Here is a 25,137-nt window from a genome sequence, read left to right on the forward strand (position 1 = left end):
ATTTACACATTAATCTTTATCTCTCAAAAAGTAGCTAGGTGGTAGGTATTTAACCCCCCCTCAACCCCACCTCCCACATCAATGATACTAAAACAGAAAAAAGTAATGTGACTTCCTCTAATACCACAAAACAAATGAGTGGTGAAGGTGGAAACAGAGGACCCATTTTCTAAGAACCTGTCCTTTCTCATGTCTTAACTCTTCCTATTGACAAGTCTGGTTAAACACGAGAAATCTTGCATCATGTTGAATCTTTCTGTGACAGGGAATCAGAAGCATTCAATATCAAATATCATTTCAACTGGTGTGAAATTATAAATTTTCTTTAAAAATGTTATTCTCTTTCATGTGTAGAAGGTGTGCTATGTATTGTGGAGAAATCCAACAGAATAGTCATAAGTCCTTGAATACAATTGGGTAGGTGACCCTTCTGATAACATTAATAATAATGGAATTTATCTTAAGACCTCAAGAGACTAAGATATCCCTCTAGAACTAAATTAAAAATTGGTTATATGTTTTTCCTTTATGCCGCTTCTTTTTTAACACTTTCTCTCTATGACACTTAAAAATATTCTTCCTGTTACCTCCACATACAGGAAGGAAAGTGGATTGTGCATGATTAGGTTAAAAAAAACTGAATGCAGAAGATACTGAGGCCTCTCTTAACTGTACACAATGAGAAGAAAACAAAGGATACTATGCAATTAAAAAAATGTTATCATATTGGAAAATCCCTGTCCTCTAAGATATCCCAACTCTGGGTCTTGAGGCTTTTTTCCCTTGACTTATTCATTTCCTTCATTCAACAAATATTAAAGAGTTGTTTATTATGTACTAGGCACTGTGGATACAATAGAAAATAGAGATGTTAAGGTCCATGCCTTCATGGCTTACATTATAGTGGACATGATCAAGGAGAGATTTTTAAATGGAGAAATACCTACCAAATGTGTAAAATAGTTAAACATGAATTTCACAGAAATTTCAGATAGTCAGAAATGGTATACAATAAATATATTATGCTAATACTTTCAAAGCCAAAGATCCCAGGAACACACTGTAGTTTAAAAAGTTGGGTTTATTGTTCGTTTTAGCAAGGGAAAAACACACAACATGTGGAACTGTAGCGTGTGTCAGTAAGGGAAATTTAAATGAAACCTACTAAAGGATTTGGGCTTTCATTGGGTGATTTAGGCAATCTAAGGAAGCAGATTAGATTAGATGCTGCCAGAAAGCAGCAACGATTCTATAATTGAGTGTGTGTGTGTGTGTGTGTGTGTGTGTGTGTGTGTGTGTGTGTGTTTTGTATTAAGTATTTTTTATTCTATTTATTTTTATTGATACACATGTAGTTGACACACAATGTTACATTAGTTTCAAGTGTACAACATAGTGACTCAGCAATTCTATGTGTTATGCTATATTCATCACAAGTGTAACTACCACCTGTCACCATAAAACACTATTATAATACCATGGACTATATTCCCTATGCTGCACCTTTCATCCCTGTGACTTATTCATCCCATAACTGGAAGCCTGAACTTCCCACTCCCCTTCGCCCCTTTTTGCCTATACCCCTACCCTCTCCCCTTTGGTGATCTCCAGTTTGTTCTCCATATTTATAGGTCTGTTTCTGCTTTTTTCTTTATTTGTTCATTTTGTTTTTTAGATTCCACACGTAAGTGAAATAATATGGTGTTTGACTTACTTCACTTAGCATAATGCCCTCTAGGTCCAACCATGTTGTTGCAAATGGCAAAGTCTCATTCTTTTTATTGGCTGAGTAATACTCTGTTGTATATATACATCTTCTTTATCCATTTGCCAATTGATGGACACTTAGGTTGCTTCCTTATCTTGGCTATCATAAATAATGCTGCAATGAACATGGGAGTGTAGATATATCTTCAATATCCTGTTTTCATTTTCTCTGGGTAAATACCCAGTAGTGGAATTACTGGGTCACATGGTATTTCTATTTTTTTTTTTTTAATTTTTTGAGGAACAGTGCTTCACCCTGTTGATGAGGTAGGGATTCTTACCCTAGGGTCATGGGATGCCAAAAACACAACACCCTATGTTAGGCAGGTGAGGTTGGTAGATATTTATCAATTACATGTACTCACAGCCCAGGGAGGAAGAGGACACCACACACTACACAGGCCCACCTGGAGGTTGCACTTGGGAACCTACCAAACAAACAGGGAGGCTGTAAGAGACAGGCTTTGTAGTACCAACAGGATAAGGCACCCTCTGTTTCCCTTAGGAGGATGTGATTGGCTTGTTTGAATCATTCCACAGACTGACAGGAAAGTGAAACCTGCTACATGGGGATAAGGAAGAACTATATATGAGCCATTAGGTAAAGAGGGATATTTGGCTAGAGAACCATATATATGGGAGCCGAGTGGGAGGGAGAGCCTGTGGGAAGGCTGTTTGAGGCCTTCCCAGTTTCCCCCAGATATTAAAACAGCACATAATATTGGGCTTTAATTTTAGGACTTACACCACAATATCTTAATGAATCTTATCTCCACAGAGGGGAGACAAGAACAAGGATAAGGATACAATTGGTGAAGAAAGAGCCATTATTCATTCTAGCCAAGAGAGGAGGGCATATTTAGTATTTTGGCATGTGACCTTGCCTTTGTCTGTGCTTAGGCAAAGTACACAGTGACCTTGCTCTGTCTCATTTTGTCATGGTCTCAGAGTAACCTTGTCAAGGCTGGTATAGTGTGTGATAGGAGAGTTACACAGCCCAGCTGTGAGACCGAGGACAGCTTCTGATTGTTGAGCTGCTAATTTTTTCTTTTTCATTTAAAAGGGACTGATAGTAGTGGAGATTAAATTAGATGGATTTATCAGAGCAAGTTTTCTGAAGGAGGGACCTCAGACTTGGCCTTTACTGCTTATGAGAAACCATCCCCATAGAGGACTGAGGAAGATGGACAAGGGAGGAAAGAGGACACTTTGTGGAGAACATTCCTATCAGAGGGAAATAGCAAGTGTAAGGAAAGAAATACCTCATTATACCTGAGAGATATGTTCTAAAAAGCCATCAGGAGTGTGGATCTTGGCTTCATTGACTCTCAAGGGGTTGGAGGTAGGGGAAACCAGAGTCTCAGGACGTGGAAGAGAAAATTTTGGAAATCTTCCAGGAGATTGTGAGGTGGCAGTCCCCCGAATGGATGGTCCCTCACCACCTCCACCATTCTCTCACGGTTTTAATTTGGTTATGTAGACTTTATATGGAAAATCCAATACTAATTGTTATTATAATATAATAACAAAATATTAATAATAATAAACATCCCAGACAGCACTAAATGGTAGTTATAAGCACAGACCCTGGAGCCAGACTTCCTGAGTTCAAATTACAGTTTTACCACTTTCTAGTTGTGTCACGATAGGCAGGTTATTTAGCCCATGTATCTCAGCTTCTTCATCTGCAAAGTGGGGATAATAATGGTACCCACCACAAATGTTTGTTGTCAAGATCAAAATATATATTTAGTTTTTAGATCTGGTTCATGTTAAGCAATGTATAAGTGCTACCTGTGTAATAATGATGGCGACAATGATTGGAAAAGAAAAAAAAAAAACTATAGTTAGCACCATATTCCTGTAGTCAGTGAGTTAATGATGCACTAACCAGTATATAAAAATGTTCACACATCATAGTGAAGAATAATTTATCTTACTGATGGTTATGTACAGGGCCTCAACTCTTGCTACAAGGATAATAATATAATGGAACAGCCTTTGGCAATATCTTAAACTATGCATTTGATTTAGATTATATTTTTACTCTCTGATATGTCTTATACATTCAGGCCTTCCACAGATAAGGGTTTTAATACATTTCCTGACTGCAGTTTTTGGGCTTTGCCTGAAGAATACACTAGGAGTCTCAGATCTTTAATTGAGGCAGCCATATTTAGTGTCACTGAAATAAGTGTGATAACAGCTTGATGGTACAAAGTTTGACATGAAGAAAACACCTACCTGGTGATAATAGGATACATAAATTTCAGAGAACAAAAAAAAAAAAAAAAAAGAAAATTACCACTCTGCCTGTCTTGATCAAATAACACCAGTGTTTTCTATTTATTTCACTACATTCAAAAGTTTATTTGGATTACTATGAAATGCTAACAGAAAATCACTTGCATTATGGGCTCAAGACAGGTGAGGAGTTTTAAAATATTGGTGAGCTTTTATTTTCACTAGAAAACTTATTAAGGCAAAAGGAAAAAAAAGAAATATCTGTTTTATTGTGGATATTTATTATAACAAACCACAGTGGTCCAAGAAGGAATTTGAAGTACCTTAGTAGGCCTGGATGTATAAGACATTAATTTAGACATAGGTACATACCTTTTCTCTCAAGGTTCAGAGCTTCAATAGTAAAATGTCAAACATCTCTACCAATGGCCATTTTTTTAATGTCTGAGAGAAAATCTTTAAAAATTTTTTTTGTAATTACAAAACTGAAAAACTACAGCCTCTTTTTCCTGTCAACATGAAACATTTAACCTCCAACAGGTTGAGAGTATCATTAAGTAAAAACAGACTTTTCTTGTTTTGATGTCAAATTAAACAAGATTTATAAAACTCTAATATCATATGCACTGAACTTGGGGACCCCACTCTAGTCTGAGTTTTCTATTTGCTTATTTGTTGGTTTAACGTAGAGTAAACTCTCTTGTTAGACTGCTTTCTATTTCTAATAGACATGTTTACACATAATTTAGAAGCAATATTTTGGCTTATTTCCTTCCTAGTGTTTTTTTTTTCACTTAAAAAATATCTTAGCATTTATAGCAAAAGGTGGTTAATATTCATGTATAGTCAATATTTAGTTGATTGTAATGAATTGGTTCTTCTTTGGACCAAATAAGGATAATTGAAATCTATGGTACTTCAAAAATTTAATTTGGTTCTCTACACTTAAATTTACATTCCATTGAACTATTAGCCAGAACTGCTAGCTAATAAACTAACTGAAGATATTTTAATTTTCATTTCTTTCACCATTCCAAAGATTCATATAAGTTAAAGTACATGAACAGCACTTTACAGTTGATAAGCACTTTTATATATATCATCACTTTTGATCTTCCCAGTATCCCGATGAGGAAGGGACATTATAGAATTATGGAAGATTTTATTATTATCTTTACTTGATAGATTAATAAATTGGTGATCAAGCATCATGCTCTTAAGCAAATGTAGGTAATTGGCCTCAGAAAAGTTAAGTCTGGAATTTCAAGTTTTATTGAATTTATTGCATTGCACTAAGAAAACTTCCAAACTTCTTTCCCACGATAACCTCACTTGCCACCCTTGGCTTCTGACCTTTGAAACATTGTCTTCATTTTTCTCGCTCCCTCTGTGCACCACTGCCTGGAACGTTACTGCTTTTCTTGAATATCCAAATCGTACCTATCGCTCAACATCAGCAAAAGTTTCACCTGCTCCAGGAAGCCTTCTAGCTGCCACTGTTCTTAGTTAACTAATACACCATTTGCAGAGATTGGTTCTTATGTTCTTGAGTGTTATATTTGTTCAGCTAAACTCTTCTGCTAGACTATAAGCTCCTAAGAACAGAGACCAAGTCTTACACTTCTTTGAACTCACAGCACTGTAGCACTGGATATGTGTATATGTATACATATATATGTATACATATATGTATATGTATATGTATACATATTAAATATGTGTATTTAATATATATATTAAATATATATATTAAATTTGTGATAAATATTTGCCTACTATTCATTACTTCCCAATGAAGCCGTTGCTGAGCCATAAATTATATTACTATATTTGTATTCCAACCATGTGACTTGTAATTTAGCCTGTATAATCACCTATTATAGTTGAGTTCAGTGTAGTCATTTCAATATGTTCATGTACCAGTTGACCCTAGCATTGATTTCTGGTGATAGTGAAACTCAGATATATGGTCTGCAGGATCAAGTCAGCTACACATGCCTGATGGATTCCCTGAATAGAGCAGACATTTGGCCCATATTTCAGTATTGAGAACAGGAACAGGAAATGTTATACAGTGATTGCTTTTCTATAGAATTACATTAGCATCACCCATTCTGCTAGTCATAATTTCTCTGCAGATCAGGGAGATCTATCAATGGCAGTTCCTGTGCCTTACCATATGAAAGTGCATTCCATTATTCATTATAAATGATGCTGATCAAGCACATCATCATTATAAGTTTAATTTTTAAGAAAGAAATCTCCATGTGGAAATGACACAGTTGACAGTCATTATGTTAAAAAAAAAAAAAAAAAAAAAAAAAAAAAACAGTACCGTATGACAACTCAGTTCTTCTGGAATGTAAGTATTCTGCTTAAACAACTACTTTTGTTCATATTTTAAGGAGAATTTGGAGAAGTCTGTAGTGGGCGATTGAAGACACCAGGGAAAAGAGAGATCCCCGTTGCCATCAAAACTTTGAAAGGTGGCCACATGGATCGACAAAGAAGAGATTTTCTAAGAGAAGCTAGTATCATGGGTCAGTTTGACCACCCAAATATCATTCGACTGGAAGGTGTTGTCACAAAAAGTAAGTACTGATTCTCTTCATTACTTCTTTTGTATATCTCTATCTTAGTTCCTTAAAATTAACAAACAAACGAAAACCTCACTAGCAATACCACAGCCATTAAGAGGATAATCTACTTCAGAGGGCGCCTGGGTGGCTCAGTCGGTTAAGTATCTGACTTCAGCTCAGACCATGATCTCACCATTCATGAGTTTGGGCCCCCTGATGGCTAAGAGCGTGGAGCCTGCTTCAGATTCTGTTTCTCCCTCTCTCTGCCCTTTCACTGTCCGCTCTCTTTCTCTCTCTCTCTCTCTCTCTCTCTCTCTCTCTCTCTCTCTCTCTCTCTGTCAAAAATAAATAAAAATATTAAAAATTTAAAAAAAGAAGGTAATGTAGTTCAGATATCATCTTCTGAACCCCTCAGAATCTTGATATTAGGCTATGATATTATCAGAGTTTGCACTGGTCACCAAACAGCTTTGAAATGGTATTTATTACCTGTAAATCATTTGCTAATTTAACTTGAAGTAATGAATCAAAAGTAAAGGGCTACATATTTTTCTAATCTCTATAAGCTGTTTACTTCTTCTAAAGCTGTTAAAATTTCAATATTAATAGAAGAAACAGTTAAAATATTTTAGGTCATTAAGGTAAAATACTTCTGCTTGTAAATAAATTTCATATACAAATATGGACGCTTTATCTGAAGTAGAACTTCTAAACAAACATTTTTATATGGAACCCATCTACATAAATGCCATTAGAACTAAATTACTTTAATTTATATAAAATGGAAAAAAGAATTAAAAATTCGAGGGGAAAAATCCTGTTTTTACAGAAATAGTGAGCTCAAAGCCATCCCTTTGAACTTTCTTAATATTTCTTAATATAAAATTAATCTTATACTCTAAAAAATAGATTGCTATATAAACACTTTTATTTGAATAATGACAGGACATAAACCTTAACTCATTTCTCCTTATTCACTAAAAATTATAACTTATAAAACCCAATAGCAAATGGCATTAAAAAAAAAAAAAAAAAAAAAAAAAAAAAAAAAAGGAGTTCCGGAAGATGGCGGCGTAGGAGGACGCGGGGCTCACAGCGCGTCCTGCCAATCACTTAGATTCCACCTACACCTGCCTAAAGAACCCAGAAAACCGCCAGAGGATTAGCAGAAGGGAGTCTCCGGAGTCAAGCGCAGACTAGAGGCCCACGGAAAAGGGTAGGAAGGGCGGCGAGGCGGTGCGCGCTCCACGGACTGGCGGGAGGGAGCCGGGGCGGAGGGGCGGCTCGCCGGCCAAGCAGAGCCCCCGAGTCTGGCTGGCAAAAGCGGAGGGGCCGGACGGACTGTGTTCCGACAGCAAGCGCGACTTAGCGTCTGGGAGGTCATAAGTTAACAGCTCTGCTCGGAAAGCGGGAAGGCTGGAGGACAAAGGGAGGGAGAGCTGCTGAGCCCCCGGACGGCAGAGCTCAGCTTGGCGGGGAACAAAGGCGCCAGCGCCATCTCCCCCGCCCATCCCCCAGCCAAAATCCCAAAGGGAACCAGTTCCTGCCAGGGAACTTGCTCGCTCCGCGTAAACACCCAACTCTGTGCTTCTGCGGAGCCAAACCTCCGGCAGTGGATCTGACTCCCTCCCGCTGCCACAGGGCTCCTCCTGAAGTGGATCACCTAAGGAGAAGCGAGCTAAGCCTGCCCCTCCAGCCCCCGTGCACCTTGCCTACCCACCCCAGCTAATACGCCAGATCCCCAGCAACACAAGCCTGGCAGTGTGCAAGTAGCCCAGACGGGACACGCCACCCCACAGTGAATCCCGCCCCTAGGAGAGGGGAAGAGAAGGCACACACCAGTCTGACTGTGGCCCCAGCAGTGGGCTGGGGGCAGACATCGGGTCGGACTGCGGCCCCGCCCACTAACTCCAGTTATACACCACAGCACAGGGGAAGGGCCCTGCAGGCCCCCACCACTCCAGGGACTCTCCAAAATGACCAAACGGAAGAATTCCCCTCAGAAGAATCTCCAGGAAATAACAACAGCTAATGAACTGATCAAAAAGGATTTAAATAATATAACAGAAAGTGAATTTAGAATAATAGTCATAAAATTAATCGCTGGGCTTGAAAACAGTATACAGGACAGCAGAGAATCTCTTGCCACAAAGATCGAGGGACTAAGGAACAGTCACGAGGAGTTGAAAAACTCTTTAAACGAATTGCAAAACAAAATGGAATCCACGATGGCTCGGCTTGAAGAGGCAGAGGAGAGAATAGGTGAACTAGAAGATAAAGTTATGGAGAAAGAGGAAGCTGAAAGAAAGAGAGATAAAAAAATCCAGGAGTATGAGGGGAAAATTAGAGAACTAAGTGATACACTAAAAAGAAATAATATACGCATAATTGGTATCCCAGAGGAGGAAGAGAGAGGGAAAGGTGCTGAAGGGGTACTTGAACAAATTATAGCTGAGAACTTCCCTGAACTGGGGAAGGAAAAAGGCATTGAAATCCAAGAGGCACAGAGAACTCCCTTCAGACGTAACTTGAATCGATCTTCTGCACGACATATCATAGTGAAACTGGCAAAATACAAGGATAAAGAGAAAATTCTGAAAGCAGCAAGGGATAAACGTGCCCTCACATATAAAGGGAGACCTATAAGACTCGTGACTGATCTCTCCTTTGAAACTTGGCAGGCCAGAAAGGCTTGGCACGATATCTACAGTGTGCTAAACAGAAAAAATATGCAGCCGAGAATCCTTTATCCAGCAAGTCTGTCATTTAGAATAGAAGGAGAGATAAAGGTCTTCCCAAACAAACAAAAACTGAAGGAATTTGTCACCACGAAACCAGCCCTACAAGAGATCCTAAGGGGGATCCTGTGAGACAAAGTACCAGAGACATCACTACAAGCATAAAACATACAGACATCACAATGACTCTAAACCCATATCTTTCTATAATAACACTGAATGTAAATGGATTAAATGCGCCAACTAAAAGACATAGGGTATCAGAATGGATAAAAAAACAAGACCCATCTATTTGCTGTCTTCAAGAGACTCATTTTAGATCTGAGGACACCTTTAGATTGAGAGTGAGGGGATGGAGAACTATTTATCATGCTCCTGGAAGCCAAAAGAAAGCTGGAGTAGCCATACTTATATCAGACAAACTAGACTTTAAATTAAAGGCTGTAACAAGAGATGAAGAAGGGCATTATATAATAATCACAGGGTCTATCCACCAGGAAGAGCTAACTATTATAAATGTCTATGCGCCAAATACCCGAGCCCCCAGATATATAAAACAATTACTCATAAACATAAGCAACCTTATTGATAAGAATGTGGTCATTGCAGGGGACTTTAACACCCCACTTACAGAAATGGATAGATCATCTAGACACACAGTCAATAAAGAAACAAGGGCCCTGAATGATACATTGGATCAGATGGACTTGACAGATATATTTAGAACTCTGCATCCCAAAGCAACAGAATATACTTTCTTCTCGAGTGCACATGGAACATTCTCTAAGATAGATCATATACTGGGTCACAAAACAGCCCTTCATAAGTTTACAAGAATTGAAATTATACCATGCATACTTTCAGACCACAATGCTATGAAGCTTGAAATCAACCACAGGAAAAAGTCTGGAAAACATCCAAAAGCATGGAGGTTAAAGAACACCCTACTAACGAATGAGTGGGTCAACCAGGCAATTAGAGAAGAAATTAAAACATATATGGAAACAAACGAAAATGAAAATACAACAATCCAAACGCTTTGGGACGCAGCGAAGGCAGTCCTGAGAGGAAAATACATTGCAATCCAGGCCTATCTCAAGAAACAAGAACAATCCCAAATACAAAATCTAACAGCACACCTAAAGGAAATAGAAGCAGAACAGCAAAGGCAGCCTAAACCCAGCAGAAGAAGAGAAATCATAAAGATCAGAGCAGAAATAAACAATATAGAATCTAAAAAAACTGTAGAGCAGATCAACGAAACCAAGAGTTGGTTTTTTGAAAAAATAAACAAAATTGACAAACCTCTAGCCAGGCTTCTCAAAAAGAAAAGGGAGATGACCCAAATAGATAAAATCATGAATGAAAATGGAATGATTACAACCAATCCCTCAGAGATACAAACAATTATCAGGGAATACTATGAAAAATTATATGCCAGCAAATTGGACAACCTGGAAGAAATGGACAAATTTCTAAACACCCACACTCTTCCAAAACTCAATCAGGAGGAAATAGAAAGCTTGAACAGACCCATAACCAGCGAAGAAATTGAATCGGTTATCAAAAATCTCCCAACAAATAAGAGTCCAGGACCAGATGGCTTCCCAGGGGAGTTCTACCAGACATTTAAAGCAGAGATAATACCTATCCTTCTCAAGCTATTCCAAGAAATAGAAAGGGAAGGAAAACTTCCAGACTCATTCTATGAAGCCAGTATTACTTTGATTCCTAAACCAGACAGAGACCCAGTAAAAAAAGAGAACTACAGGCCAATATCCCTGATGAATATTGATGCAAAAATTCTTAATAAGATACTAGCAAATCGAATTCAACAGCATATAAAAAGAATTATTCACCATGATCAAGTGGGATTCATTCCTGGGATGCAGGGCTGGTTCAACATTCGCAAATCGATCAACGTGATACATCACATTAACAAAAAAAAAGAGAAGAACCATATGATCCTGTCAATCGATGCAGAAAAGGCCTTTGACAAAATCCAGCACCCTTTCTTAATAAAAACCCTTGAGAAAGTCGGGATAGAAGGAACATACTTAAAGATCATAAAGGCCATTTATGAAAAGCCCACAGCTAACATCATCCTCAACGGGGAAAAACTGAGAGCTTTTTCCCTGAGATCAGGAACACGACAGGGATGCCCACTGTCACCGCTGCTGTTTAATATAGTGCTGGAAGTTCTAGCATCAGCAATCAGACAACAAAAGGAAATCAAAGGCATCAAAATTGGCAAAGATGAAGTCAAGCTTTCGCTTTTTGCAGATGACATGATATTATACATGGAAAATCCGATAGACTCCACCAAAAGTCTGCTAGAACTGATACATGAATTCAGCAAAGTTGCAGGATACAAAATCAATGTGCAGAAATCAGTTGCATTCTTATACACTAACAATGAAGCAACAGAAAGACAAATGAAGAAACTGATCCCATTCACAATTGCACCAAGAAGCATAAAATACCTAGGAATAAATCTAACCAAAGATGTAAAAGATCTGTATGCTGAAAACTATAGAAAGCTTATGCAGGTAATTGAAGAAGATATAAAGAAATGGAAAGACATTCCCTGCTCATGGATTGGAAGAATAAATATTGTCAAAATGTCAATACTACCCAAAGCTATCTACACATTCAATGCAATCCCAATCAAAATTGCACCAGCATTCTTCTCGAAACTAGAACAAGCAATCCTAAAATTCATATGGAACCACAAAAGGCCCCGAATAGCCAAAGTAATTTTGAAGAAGAAGACCAAAGCAGGAGGCATCACAATCCCAGACTTTAGCCTCTACTACAAAGCTGTCATCATCAAGACAGCATGGTATTGGCATAAAAACAGACACATAGACCAATGGACTAGAATAGAAACCCCAGAACTAGACCCACAAACGTATGGCCAACTCATCTTTGACAAAGCAGGAAAGAACATCCAATGGAAAAAAGACAGTCTCTTTAACAAATGGTGCTGGGAGAACTGGACAGCAACATGCAGAAGGTTGAAACTAGACCACTTTCTCACACCATTCACAAAAATAAACTCAAAATGGATAAAGGACCTGAATGTGAGACAGGAAACCATCAAAACCTTAGAGGAGAAAGCAGGAAAAGACCTCTCTGACCTCAGCCGTAGCAATCTCTTACTCAGCACATCCCCAAAGGCAAGGGAATTAAAAGCAAAAGTGAATTACTGGGACCTTATGAAGATAAAAAGCTTCTGCACAGCAAAGGAAACAACCAACAAAACGAAAAGGCAACCAACGGAATGGGAAAAGATATTTGCAAATGACACATCGGACAAAGGGCTAGTATCCAAAATCTATAAAGAGCTCATCAAACTCCACACCCGAAAAACAAATAACCCAGTGAAGAAATGGGCAGAAAACATGAATAGACACTTCTCTAAAGAAGACATCCGGATGGCCAACAGGCACATGAAAAGATGTTCAACGTCGCTCCTTATCAGGGAAATACAAATCAAAACCACACTCAGATACCACCTCACGCCAGTCAGAGTGGCCAAAATGAAGAAATCAGGAGACTATAGATGCTGGAGAGGATGTGGAGAAACAGGAACCCTCTTGCACTGTTGGTGGGAATGCAAATTGGTGCAGCCGCTCTGGAAAGCAGTGTGGAGGTTCCTCAGAAAATTAAAAATAGACCTACCCTATGACCCAGCAATAGCACTGCTAGGAATTTATCCAAGGGATACAGGAGTACTGATGCATAGGGGCACCTGTACCCCAATGTTTATAGCGGCACTCTCAACAATAGCCAAATTATGGAAAGAGCCTAAATGTCCATCAACTGATGAATGGATAAAGAAATTGTGGTTTATATACACAATGGAATACTACGTGGCAATGAGAAAAAATGAAATATGGCCTTTTGTAGCAACATGGATGGAACTGGAGAGTGTGATGCTAAGTGAAATAAGCCATACAGAGAAAGACAGATACCATATGGTTTCACTCTTATGTGGATCCTGAGAAACATAACAGAAACCCATGGGGGAGGGGAAGGAAAAAAAAAAAAAAAAAAAGAGGTTAGAGTGGGAAAGAGCCAAAGCATTAGAGACTGTTAAAAGCTGAGAACAAACTGAGGGTTGATGGGGGGTGGGAGGGAGGGCAGGGTGGGTGATGGGTATTGAGGAGGGCACCTTTTGGGATGAGCACTGGGTGTTGTATGGAAACCAATTTGACAGTAAATTTCATATATTAAAAAATTAAAAAAAAATGAAAAAAAAAAAAAAAAAAAAAAAAAAAAAAAACAAAAAAAAGTAATTTAAATCTTTGAGAAGCATTTTTTCATAAAACTGATATTTCTCTTAAACCACTTATATAAAATTAAAATTTCACATCATATTTGAAAACAGGCAAGTATAAAAGCTTACTAAAAGCGTACAACTGAGTATGTGTATGAAACTCCTAAGTCCCTCTCATAAGGCATTGACCAACATGCTGCCCAAGGGGAACAGAAGATAACAGTTAGCCTTGACAGTCTGGAAGACCCAAAAGTGTACTTTTGAAGATAGCTGTTGCACTGGTCTGTTACTTTACTGACCTTAACGGGGCCTTCCAGTATTTACGTCCTTGTGTTGCTCTCTCCATTGGTTCTGGACTTGTCCATGTGTCTGTGTGGAAGCACCTTACACATTTGCATTTTGGAGCTTGTCCTCTTACAACACTGCTTCCTGTAACCCAGCCTCCAACACTGAGCAAAACCAGTATCAGATCTTTGTTTTCTCCCTCTGGTAAATCACATTATATGACTTTGTTATGTCACATATTGCCATATATTTTATATGCTAGATATAGATATAGATATAGATATAGATATGGATAAAAGTAATGAAAAGGAAAAAGATTTATATAGCTCTATGAAGTAGTAAGATTTATTTATCCTAAATCAACTGAATAGGTTTAGTGAGATAGTCTGTGGCACGTGTCTGCCCATTTGAAATACTCCCCAATGCAGTGATTGTTTCATATGTCTAATAATCTTGTCTAAAAATGGGACCAGTGACCTCTACAAAGCCAGATTTGTATGCTTCCTAAGTCAGGGTCCTTGTTCCATTTCAAGAAAAAAGAAAGAAGTGGGGGGAAGGAAAGGGAGGAAAAGATAGTTGAGAAAGGACAGATTCAATATGCTTTTGAATGGCAATCATCATTACAGTTTGAACTTGTAAAAGTGAGCCCATATAAGGGTGCTGGGCTGTTGCTGAGGTGGATGGTAGAGATAGAGAAAGGGGTAATTCCCACAAAGATAAGTGGGCATATTTATACTCTTATCTTCTTGACTCAAGTGCTATGAGATTTTTAGGAGAAAGGCAATAAATAAATGAATGCCTCATTCCCATAAACACATGGTAATTGTTCCAAGATTGCCCTTAAGTAGCTAAAAGATAGCTAGCAATTAATGCTCCCTAAGGACTACCATATTGCATAAAAGATAATACTGACAAAGATAAAGATGAAGCATAAGTTTATGCAGTCATGTTAGTAGAGTATCCTGGGGTTCTCAGAAATAAACTCAGACTCTCAGTTGAAAGTAATGCAAAATTATAGATCAAAATCTTCATCAGATCCTTTTATAAATTCTTAATAGGGATACTTTTTATCTTATGTATACGTTTTATCTCCAAGAGATACATATTACAAAGTTCTTGGGAACACTTTGCTCTTTCATATTCAAAGCATATAACTACTTTTATTTTAAACTTGAAAGTTAAATGATTAAAAGCTGCATTATATAAAAAGTGTGTGTGATAAAAGTTGAACCTATTTATTTGATACACATCACAATTTCATTAACCTGTTAAGATAAAACTGATATAAACAGAGATTACTCGAGCTAAACCATATGCTTAGCACATACTTTTTGTCCAACAAGCAAATAGAAGCCATTAGTTAGAGAACAGACTTATAGCCATTAGTAGCATGCATAGTAGCAATTTGTAACTGGTAAGGTATACACCAGTGTCATTAGTTTCTTAACCAAAAGAGAAAGTACTACCCTCCTATAAAAAGATAAGAATAGTGGTTAAATGATGAAGACATACAGTGCAGTAACCACACTCCTGAAGCCTGGCCCAGCAGTTTGAATCATGATGATGGAAGGAACCAGAGAGAACTGATGAAGTGCCTATCTCCCAGCTTAGAGGCTGATAATTAAATTTAGATATACCAACTATATCTCAGGTAAATCATAGATCTAGTAAGGAGTAATAGAAACCAATGAGGATAGCAAATGAATTCCCAAAAATAACTTCATTTCATTGTAGGACTTTCCTAAAGACATTCTGTGGGGACAGAACAGGAGCTATAACAAGAAAGTGCCAGCATGCCCAAACCTCTTTAAATATGGCAGAGTACTGTGGGCTCCTTTCAGACAGTTTCAGTGGGTCTACACAGGCTCTAAGGGAGTAGATTCAAGTCAGTCAAATACATTGTACAGTAACTGCATGAGAACTGCCCCTCTGGTTCCAGAATTGCATTCTGCTTGTCAAGTAATACATTGCCCAAGATTTCTGACTATTACTGTTGCCACCAATGTGATCCTTGCCTCTCCACCTGGTGTGCGTCCAGCTACCAGTTACAGGGTCTTGACCAAGTCCTCCATGTCTTTAGGCATCAGTTGTTTGGTTTTTGTTTTAATCTACACAAAAGATTGAAAAGTGCAGATTGGACTAGAAAACAGTAAAAGTCACATTTAGCCCTAATATTTTGTGTTCCATTCCTTTGCCAAAGGAAGAGGGTCACAGATGTTGGTGAGGAAAATTTGTGCCATTGGTAACTTATCACCTCACTTGTAATTTTTTAAATAACTTCAGGTTTGTATCAGTAATCCAAAGAGAATAGAGAGAGGTTCCAGAAGAAACAAAAAGTTTTATTTTAAAATAAAGTTTTATTTTAACAATCTGTGAGAGAATGTATAGGTAAAATTTTCCTGTAAGGCAAAATCAAGGTTTGGATATAAGGAATATACATTGTAGGGGTAAATATTCTGCAAAACTGATTCTAATAAAATAAATTAGATAGTTTTCCCCCCCAACCCACCGGCCTCTGGAGTTCAGCCATTCTGCTAGCTAAGATAGTTTGAGAGGTTTGTTTTGCTTTGTTTTCTGAGACAGTTATTGAGCACCACCAGGTGTTAGAAATTATTTCTGATTAAAACCTAGAGCTATAGAAAAGAAGCACTCAGTGTTCGTGAGAAGCCCACTTGTTGGTGTCTGTCCACTGGGAGCAACAGACAAGCAGGCCACTATTTCCCAGTGTGATGTGTGGCATGTGTTGTTCTGGATACAGTTATTGTTAATTTATTCATCCATTTATTCAGTGAATATTTACTTACTGGGTGCCCACTCTTCTAGTCAGTGGTAATATGGTATTGAAAAAGAGCTTCTATCTACTGGAGGAAACCAAAAGAAATTAAATGCATGAATATAATTTTAGGTAAAGAGAAAAAAACCTGAATGAAGTGAAAGATCAAGCCCTGCCAAGATTTGGTAGAAGAATATTCAGGCAGAGAAAACAGAAACTCTTGTGGCTAAGAAAGAAGTTGGCATGTTTCGGGGCATCAGGGGCAAAGTAATAGCAGTAATACAGATTCGGGCATCCAAAACATCAGGGGCAAAGTAATATGTAATACAGATTACATATTCAAAGAAAAAAACCATAGGTAGGCAAAACAGTGAGGGGACTAGTGTAGTAATCCAAGTAAAAAATAATGGGAAACTAAATTAGATAAGATAAGAAGGGAATAGAGTCAAGAGATATTTCCAGAGTTAAATTGGGAGACTTCAGTGACTGATTTCAGATGTCTTACAAGTTTCTGGTTTAACACAAGAGAAGAAATTCTGGAGAAATGCAGATTTGGAGAGAAAATGATGAATTCTAACTTGATGTTGTATTTGAGGTGCCTGGGACACTTAAAGAACTCCAGGAATCCTCTGGAACCTGGGTGGACGTCTAGGCTGCAGGTGAAAATTTAAGAGTACTCATCAGATGGATGGTGAGGGGCACCTGGGTGGCTCAGTCGGTTAAGCGTCCGACTTCAGCTCAGGTCATGATCTCATGGTCCGTGAGTTCGAGCCCCGCGTCGGGCTCTGTGCTGACAGCTCAGAGCCTGGAGCCTGCTTCGGATTCTGCGTCTCTCTCTCTCTCTCTGACCCTCCCCCGTTCATGCTCTGTCTCTCTCTGTCTCAAAAATAAACAAACAAACAAACAAACAAAAAGATGGATGGTGATTGGTAGTTGAAGCTATTGGGAGGACAAGCTTACCCAGAAGGTTGAGGAGAACTATCCTTAACAGGCAAACTGAAGATGAAAAGCTTACAAAAGATACAGAAGAAACAACCTAGAAGAAAGGTTCCTAAGAATGAGGGAGAGGCCAATAGAGTAAAGGGAGCTGGGAAGCCAAGTAAGACAAGGATTGAGAATCATCTGTTGGGTGAGGCAATCAGGAGGGCACAGCCCATTACAGCTTATATGAAGATGGTCAGATTGCAGTGGACTATAAGGTATGTGCACACTGCAGTCAGACTGATAGGTTAAAATGCAAATTAGATTGTGTTGATTTCTTACTTACATTCCAGATGCTTACCATGCTATGTTATTCATTCATTCAAGTAATATTTATTATGTACCTAACTACTGTGTGCCAGGCACTTTCATAAGCATTAGGCATTTGGCAGTGAAAAAGAAAGCCAGAATACCTGTCCTCCTGGGTCAGGTCCATACATTTACGTCCTCTGGTTTCATTCTTCTCCAGTCTCTTGAATTGTAGATTACATTCCTGCTGAATGACAAAAGCATCTTAAAACTTACCCTCATTTATTCCATGTATCTCCTCCTCTTCAAAATCCCTGAGGAGTTGAATGCAAATGTACCAAGCTGACCCTAATGGGTACATAGATAACTATGATATGAAAAGGATATTGGTACCTAGAAGTCCCAGACACCTCTGGAGTTACCAGCCTCCTTTTTTTTTTTTTTTCAGTCATGTAAGGGGCAAGGTCATTTGCTCAAGTGATAGGTAAAGGGCTTGGGGTATTCCTGAATGTTTGAAATAGCCCTGAGAAGAGTGAGAAAGAAAACAGACCAGGAAAACTTAGAAAGGTTGTGAGTATCACTGAGGACACAAGAGAATTTGGAGATCATGACAGAACTGCTACCCCAAAGATTGTGGTTAACAAATGTGGTTAACAAAAGGAACGATGAGAGGCAGCAATAAGAGAAGAAATCCTAATTTGTTTTAATCTTTTCTCTCTTCTCCTAATATCTACTATTTGCTGCTACTGAAAATAGTGATGAATTATAATTGTGCAATTTTTGGAGTCTCAGTGGATTCTTGGGATATTTGCTGCAAAGCATTTGCCACTTGGAATTATAATGTATACATATTGATAAATAGAAAATGAACTAGGGGTGCCTGGATGGCTCAGTCGGTTGAGCATCCAACTTTGGCTCAAGTCATAATCTCATGGCTCATGAATTCAAGCCCCTCATCGCATCAGCTCTGTGCTGACAGCTCAGAGTCTGGAGCCTGCTTCAGATTCTGTGTCTCCCTCTCTCTCTATCCCTCCCCTGCTCATGCTCTGTCTCTCTCTGTCTCAAAAAATAAATAAACATTTAAAAAATTAAAAATAAAATAAAAATAAAATGAACTAACCGTGACTATAAGAAATAGTAACAAGATGACATATTCTGGTAGCCCTGCGTACCTCACTCCATTCAAGCAGCACTGAGGCTAATTGGGAGCAGCAGCTTATACTCTGCCAGAGTGTGCTTCCCTATTTACAAGAGAGAAGGTACTTCTTCAGTGTTCAGGAGGAATTTATTCTTGTTCCTTCTGTGTTTAAGTATCTGGGTTTTCTCAAGGTCATTCAGTTTAATCACCTTTCTAGATCTGCCTCTAACTTAATGTGTCCTTCCTGTGGTTCTCCCCTTTCCCTAACCAGCCCGCTAATTATCAGGTAGACTGTAATAAGATGTAACAGTTTAAAAATTCTAGTAACAAGTTGCTCAGTATGAAGATAGCACTGTAAAGTATAGAACTAGGAGAGAAAAAGGAATATAAATACAATCTTATGTATACCTAATGCTGCCCTTTAATATCTCAAAATCAAAATGAATAGAATTATCTAGAGGGTGAAATCTTACTCGTTTTCAAAAATAAAAATTCCTTCTAAATCATTCATGATGAAGTTTTTTTTTTTTTTTCTTCTGGTGAAAAGTTTGATGGTGCTGAATTTGAGAAGAGCTATAGATAACTCTATATAATAGACATAAATTTGCATCATGACATCAGGAGCATGAGAACCATTCTACCAGACTGGAAGTTCAGGCAATCAGTCATTACTGAGGAAATTTCACCAGGTTCCTGATGGTCTTATGTAGGACTGGATAAAGAACAGTAGAAGTCTTTATCACTGCAAATAATTATGGGCTCCTTGCATATGTGGCTTCTAATAAAAAACTATCCAGGAACTCCTGGGCACCTTAGTCTGTTAAGTGTCCAACCCTTGGTTCAGCTTAGGTCGTGATCTCACACAGTTCATAGGTTCGAGCCCCATGTTGGGCTCAGCACTGACAGTGCAGAGGCTATTTGGGATTCTCTCTCTCCCTCTCTCTCTGCCCCTCTCCCCCGCAAAATAAAAATTAAAAAAAAAAAAAAACTACCCATAAACTTAATAAAAATGTAGCAAGCTCCTTATTTAATTTCATGATGATGCATACTTTAATGCTTATTTTGTTGTTGTTGGAATATGTTACTCTGACTTTTCTCCAATTTTCATTTTGACATAATTTCAAACTTAAAGAAAAATTTGTGAAAATAGTATAGTTCCCACATAAATTTCACTCGGTTTCCATTGATGTTAATATTTTACATTAACCATAGGATTATTATCAAAGCCAAGAAATAAATATCAGTACGGAACTATTTACCAAACTACAGAATTTTGTCCAAATTCTATCAGCCTTTTCACTACTGTCCTCATCTGTCCCAGGGTCCTGTGAGAGTTCCCACATCCCCTTAGGATCTTCTAATCTGTGGCAATTCTGCAATGTTTCCTTGTCTCATGACCTTGACACTTTTCAAGAGTACTAGTCAGTTATTTTGTAGACTATCCCTCAGTCTAGGTGTGTCTGTTGTTTTTCCATAATTTGATTTCTGGTTATGAATTTTTGGCTGGAGTATCACAGACGTTATATACCTTTGTGAACATCATGTCCATATGCCTTATTCCTGGGATGCTAACATCAATCACTTGGTTAAGGTTTTGCCTTCTAGATTACCCAGTATAAAGTTACTTTTCCCCTTTTGTAATTAATATATGTTTGGGGGGAGATAATTTAAATTATACAAATATCCTGTTTCTTTTCAAACTTTTCCCTACTAATTTCATCATCCATAGTAGATCTTGCCTACAGCAGTTATTACTGCTATTTTCTAATGGTGAGTATTCTGTTTCTTTAGCTCTTCTATGTTTATTAATCAGAATACTTCTTTAAGGAACAGTTGTATTTCAGAATGTTCTATAGATAGAATTATACAAAATGAAGCCTTTTGAGTCTGGCTGCTTTCTCTTAGAATGCGCTTGAGAGTCATTCACCTTTGTTGTTGTTATTATGGAGTAATATCTCTTTGTACAGATGTACCATAGTTTGGTGATACATTCAGTAGTTGAAGGGCATATGGTCTGCTTTCAGTTTAGATGATTGTTAGTAAAATTCTGTGAACGTTAATGCACAGGTGTTTGTGGGAACGCATATTTACATTTAACTTGGGTAAATGTTTGGGTATGGAATGACTAGATTAAAAGATAAATATGTGTTTAATTTTGTGAGAAACTGCCAAAATGTTTTCCAAACCTGATGTACCATTTCACATTTCCACCAGTAATGATGGGTTTCAGTGGTTCTGTTCTATGGACGATAGTTGGTTTTGTAACTTTTTTAAAAAAATTAGCCATTCTAGTGAACCTATATCAGTATCTTATTGTCATTTTAATTTGCATTCCCTAATGACTATTAATTTTATCATCTTTTCATATGTTTATTTGCTATCCATATATATCTTCTTGGTGAAATGTGGTTTCAGATTTTTACCAATTTTCTTGCACTGGGTTAGTTTTTTCTTAATGTTGAGTTTTTAAAGTTTGAAAAAATATTTTCTAGATACAGTTCTTTGTCAGAAATGTGATTTGTAGATTTTTTCTGGTTTTTAGCTTGTTTTTTTATCTGTTTGTTTTCATTTTTGTTTTTTTATTTTTGTGTTGTTGTTCTATGAAGTGTGTCTTTAACAGAGTAAGTTTTGTAAGATTTGGTTATATCTAATTTATATATTTTTTTCTTTTATGGATTATACTTCTTGGTGTGATATCTAAAAACTTTACCTAACCCAAAGTTACAAAGATTTGTTCTTCTTTCCTCTAGAAGTTTTATAGCTTTGCACTTTGCATGTAAGTCTATGATCCATTTTGAGTTTAGTTTTGTATGAAATGTGAGGTATGGGCCAAGGTTTTTTTGTTTTTGTTTTTGGGTTTTTGGTTTTTTTTTTTTTTGCATATTTATCATTTTATCACCATTTGTCAAATTAGTTGTTTTTTAAATAAAACTGTTTTACTCATTTTTAAGGTTCCTTCTTTGCTTCAATGGCTTTCCTTTACCTCCTTCACCCACCAGACAAACCTCATGCTGCCAAAGCTAGAAATTCAAGGCTCTATTTGATTGGCCCCACTCACAACATACCTTTAGCTTTATCTTCTGCCTTTTATACCTTTAAGTGTATATTCTATTAACAGTGAATCCTTGGTAATTACCCTGAACACACTATGCTGTTTCTTATTTCACATATTTTGGAGAAATTCTCCCTCTCCTCTGCCCCCATCACCCTTAACTCAGCCAGGAAACTCTACTTATAAGCGGATGACACAGCTTATATGAAACTTCCTTTCTAGATCTCTGCAATGGGTTAGCCATCTGCATTGCACTTAACATGTTGTACTATAACCACCATTTATATGTGTGGCCCAGAAGTCTGTTGTATTCTTAGCCCTTATACCATAGGATTAGGGCCTTAGCACCCTTTTCTGATGCCCCTGAGGTTTTGTTCTGAAACAGTCCAACCAATCTGTTAGTTGTTACCTGTTAGGGCTCCCTCTTATGTACACACTACCTGCTAACAGCTATTATGGAGGTTTCCCCAGCCCAGTCACTGCCTATCAGTAGAATAAAACAATCCTGCCATTAATGCATTTATCTGGGTTTTCAAAACCCCAGAATTTTGCGGGGTCCTCTGCTGAGTGGAGCAAGGAAATAGTCTTTCTCTATCTACTTGGTTCCTCAGTGTTTTGCTTAGATACCAAAGCTGTACTCATGTACTCTGAGCAGCTAGAATCTCTCTGAAACAGGTTTATTTGGTTTCGGATGACCCTTAGTTTCTCGATAATAAAGAACGTGTATGGCTATGTATGGCTACCTCATTTTCTCCACTTAATCTCAATATTCTATCCCAGCTCTACTTCATTCTCCCCTCCATCTCCCTCCTCCCAAATTTCTAATATATATCCCCTACTATGTATTTTAAACTTATTTCCTTTTGAATAGAATGGGAAATCCTTTGTACCGGAATGGGCATTTGGGGGGAGGTCAAGGTCTGTTGAAGACAGTTTTTATTTTATTTATTGTGGCACCTGGCATGGTGCTGAGCATGGAGTAAGCACTAAGTGCATATGGATGAAAGAAAATGGTATGAAAGGGAGAAAGGAAGGAGAAGGTAGGGGTAGAATAAAAAGAAGAGAAAGAAGAAAGAAGGAAAGAAGGAACTTAATTTTTCAGACTTCAAGGCCAGTTCTAAATCTGAACGCTGTGTAATATCAATCACATTTATATGAAATTGGCAGCTTTTGTCATAATTGTGATTCTCTGTACTTTTGTAGTTTTTCATTCCTCTGAACAACAATCATATTTTTAGCTGTTTTTGTCCTCTGAAATTTTCGCTGCCTACTACATTGCATTATAATTATTTAGGTACGTGTCTCTTTCTACTGTAGATGAGAATCAACTTGGAAGTAGGAACACAACTAATTCATCTTTACGTTCTTCTACGTTATGTAGTCTAAGTCATATCACTTAGCATTCAATCCCAACTTCAGAATGGATGAAGAAATATGGTAGTGTGTTTCCTATGCCTGAGAAAAGAAAGTAGGCACAACTTAGTCCGCTCGTGATTGAGATATAGCAACACAGTGATGTGAATTTATTGACATTTTTATTAGGTTACATCAATCACTGCAAGTGAATTTATTCATTTTCCACTCATCACAAATGCCAACCAGAGACATCAGTGAATTTTTTTCTCCTTTTCATTCAGATGCAATGACTATTTCGGGTTTCTTAGCCCTGAAAATAATGCATCGACCTTTCCCCTAAACATTAATGGCATGATTTCCTTGAAATAAGTTCAGTTTTCATTTTGGCATAGCTATATATTATATGAGACATGCTATTGTATTTGGTACAGCTATCCATAAATATAGAAAGCTATAGCACCTCTGCGACTTGATCACTATTTCATGTACCTAATCACTGAAGTATTCCATTACACTGGAATGAAAGTATACAGAAATGCCTTCCATTAGCTACAGTTTCTGTGATTTAATGATTTCTTTAATATAGATTACATATCATTGCAAGAAATCCCAGGATATTCCCTGGGGAAAACAGGTCTGGATAGGAAGCATAAGGCTGCTGGAGAAAATCAAGCAAAGAAAGGGGCCACTCCAAAGAAAGGAAGAATCAAGGGTCAGTCTACTGGGATTTCTTAGTTTGTTTCAAAAAATGTAGAAACTAGTTATTTCCCTAAAAAAGGATTTGTAATTCATATCATTATCTTACATTTTAGGTAAATAACTTTATATATTAAAAAAAAAAAAAAAGTTTCCCTTATGTCACTGTCAGTATTCCAAGTTTTTTCTGCCTGAATCAAACAATAGTCCTGGGTCATAGCATTGATTGATAATAGATTCAGAAAATATTTCACACTACCTCCAAGTAAAACATTTGGAAGACTACATTTGCCACATGATTAAAGTTTCAATTATACAACATGTAAAGCTTAAAACTACTATTGTTTTATAAGGTGAAACAAATGAAGCCATTCCTATATGTAAAATATTGCTACTAATCATTTGGTATCTTCCCCAAGTTTTAGCTACAGGGAAATTCTCAGTTGTTCAAGTGGCCCACCCTTCAGTCTAAGTATAGATGTCTACACTTCTTACTAATTAAGAAATTGAGAACTGTCCAGGAAAGCCGATAAGAAAAAGATTGTAGGAAAGCTAGTATGAATGGAGCAAATCCCTCTCTAAATCAAATTTGAGTCCCTTCAAAAGCTTATGAAGAATCCATAAAAATTTCATGGTTGAGGGGTATATTTCTGCTTGTGTTAAAGATGTCTCCTATACAATAGGAAAAAAAAAACCTTCTTTTAAGAAATAATGTGTTATTCAAAGACATGATGACAAAAGCTATACTATCATTTAGAATCTTGATGTCAATCATGGAAAGACAAAGTACACCTATATCAAACATTAACTTCTCTGCGTAACACTAAAGGTGGGTATCGCAGTAAATACTAGTTTTGTAGTTTCTACATTTTGTTCAGAAACTACCTCCTTATTGATGCAGAAAACAATTATTATCTAGTTATAAATACCATATGCTAGTACCATAATAGTGTAGATCTTCCCTAAAAATGTGGTCTCAGGCAAACTTCCAGAAAGC

The 25,137-nt window shown here is 37.5% G+C and overlaps 1 protein-coding gene across 2 annotated transcripts in view; it reads left to right on the top strand.

Annotated features, from left to right (window-relative positions):
* EPHA6 (EPH receptor A6) overlaps window positions 1-25,137 on the top strand; it is an 861,509-nt gene that overhangs the window by 652,181 nt on the left and 184,191 nt on the right. For both annotated transcript variants that reach the window (XM_042903083.1, XM_042903084.1), the window contains one exon: window positions 6,417-6,602. In XM_042903083.1, coding sequence (XP_042759017.1) covers window positions 6,417-6,602 — 186 coding nt within the window. The remainder of the gene's footprint in view (window positions 1-6,416; window positions 6,603-25,137) is intronic.

The sequence above is a fragment of the Panthera leo genome, chromosome C2 (genome assembly GCF_018350215.1).
Source record: "Panthera leo isolate Ple1 chromosome C2, P.leo_Ple1_pat1.1, whole genome shotgun sequence".
Taxonomy (NCBI): Eukaryota; Metazoa; Chordata; class Mammalia; order Carnivora; family Felidae; genus Panthera; species Panthera leo.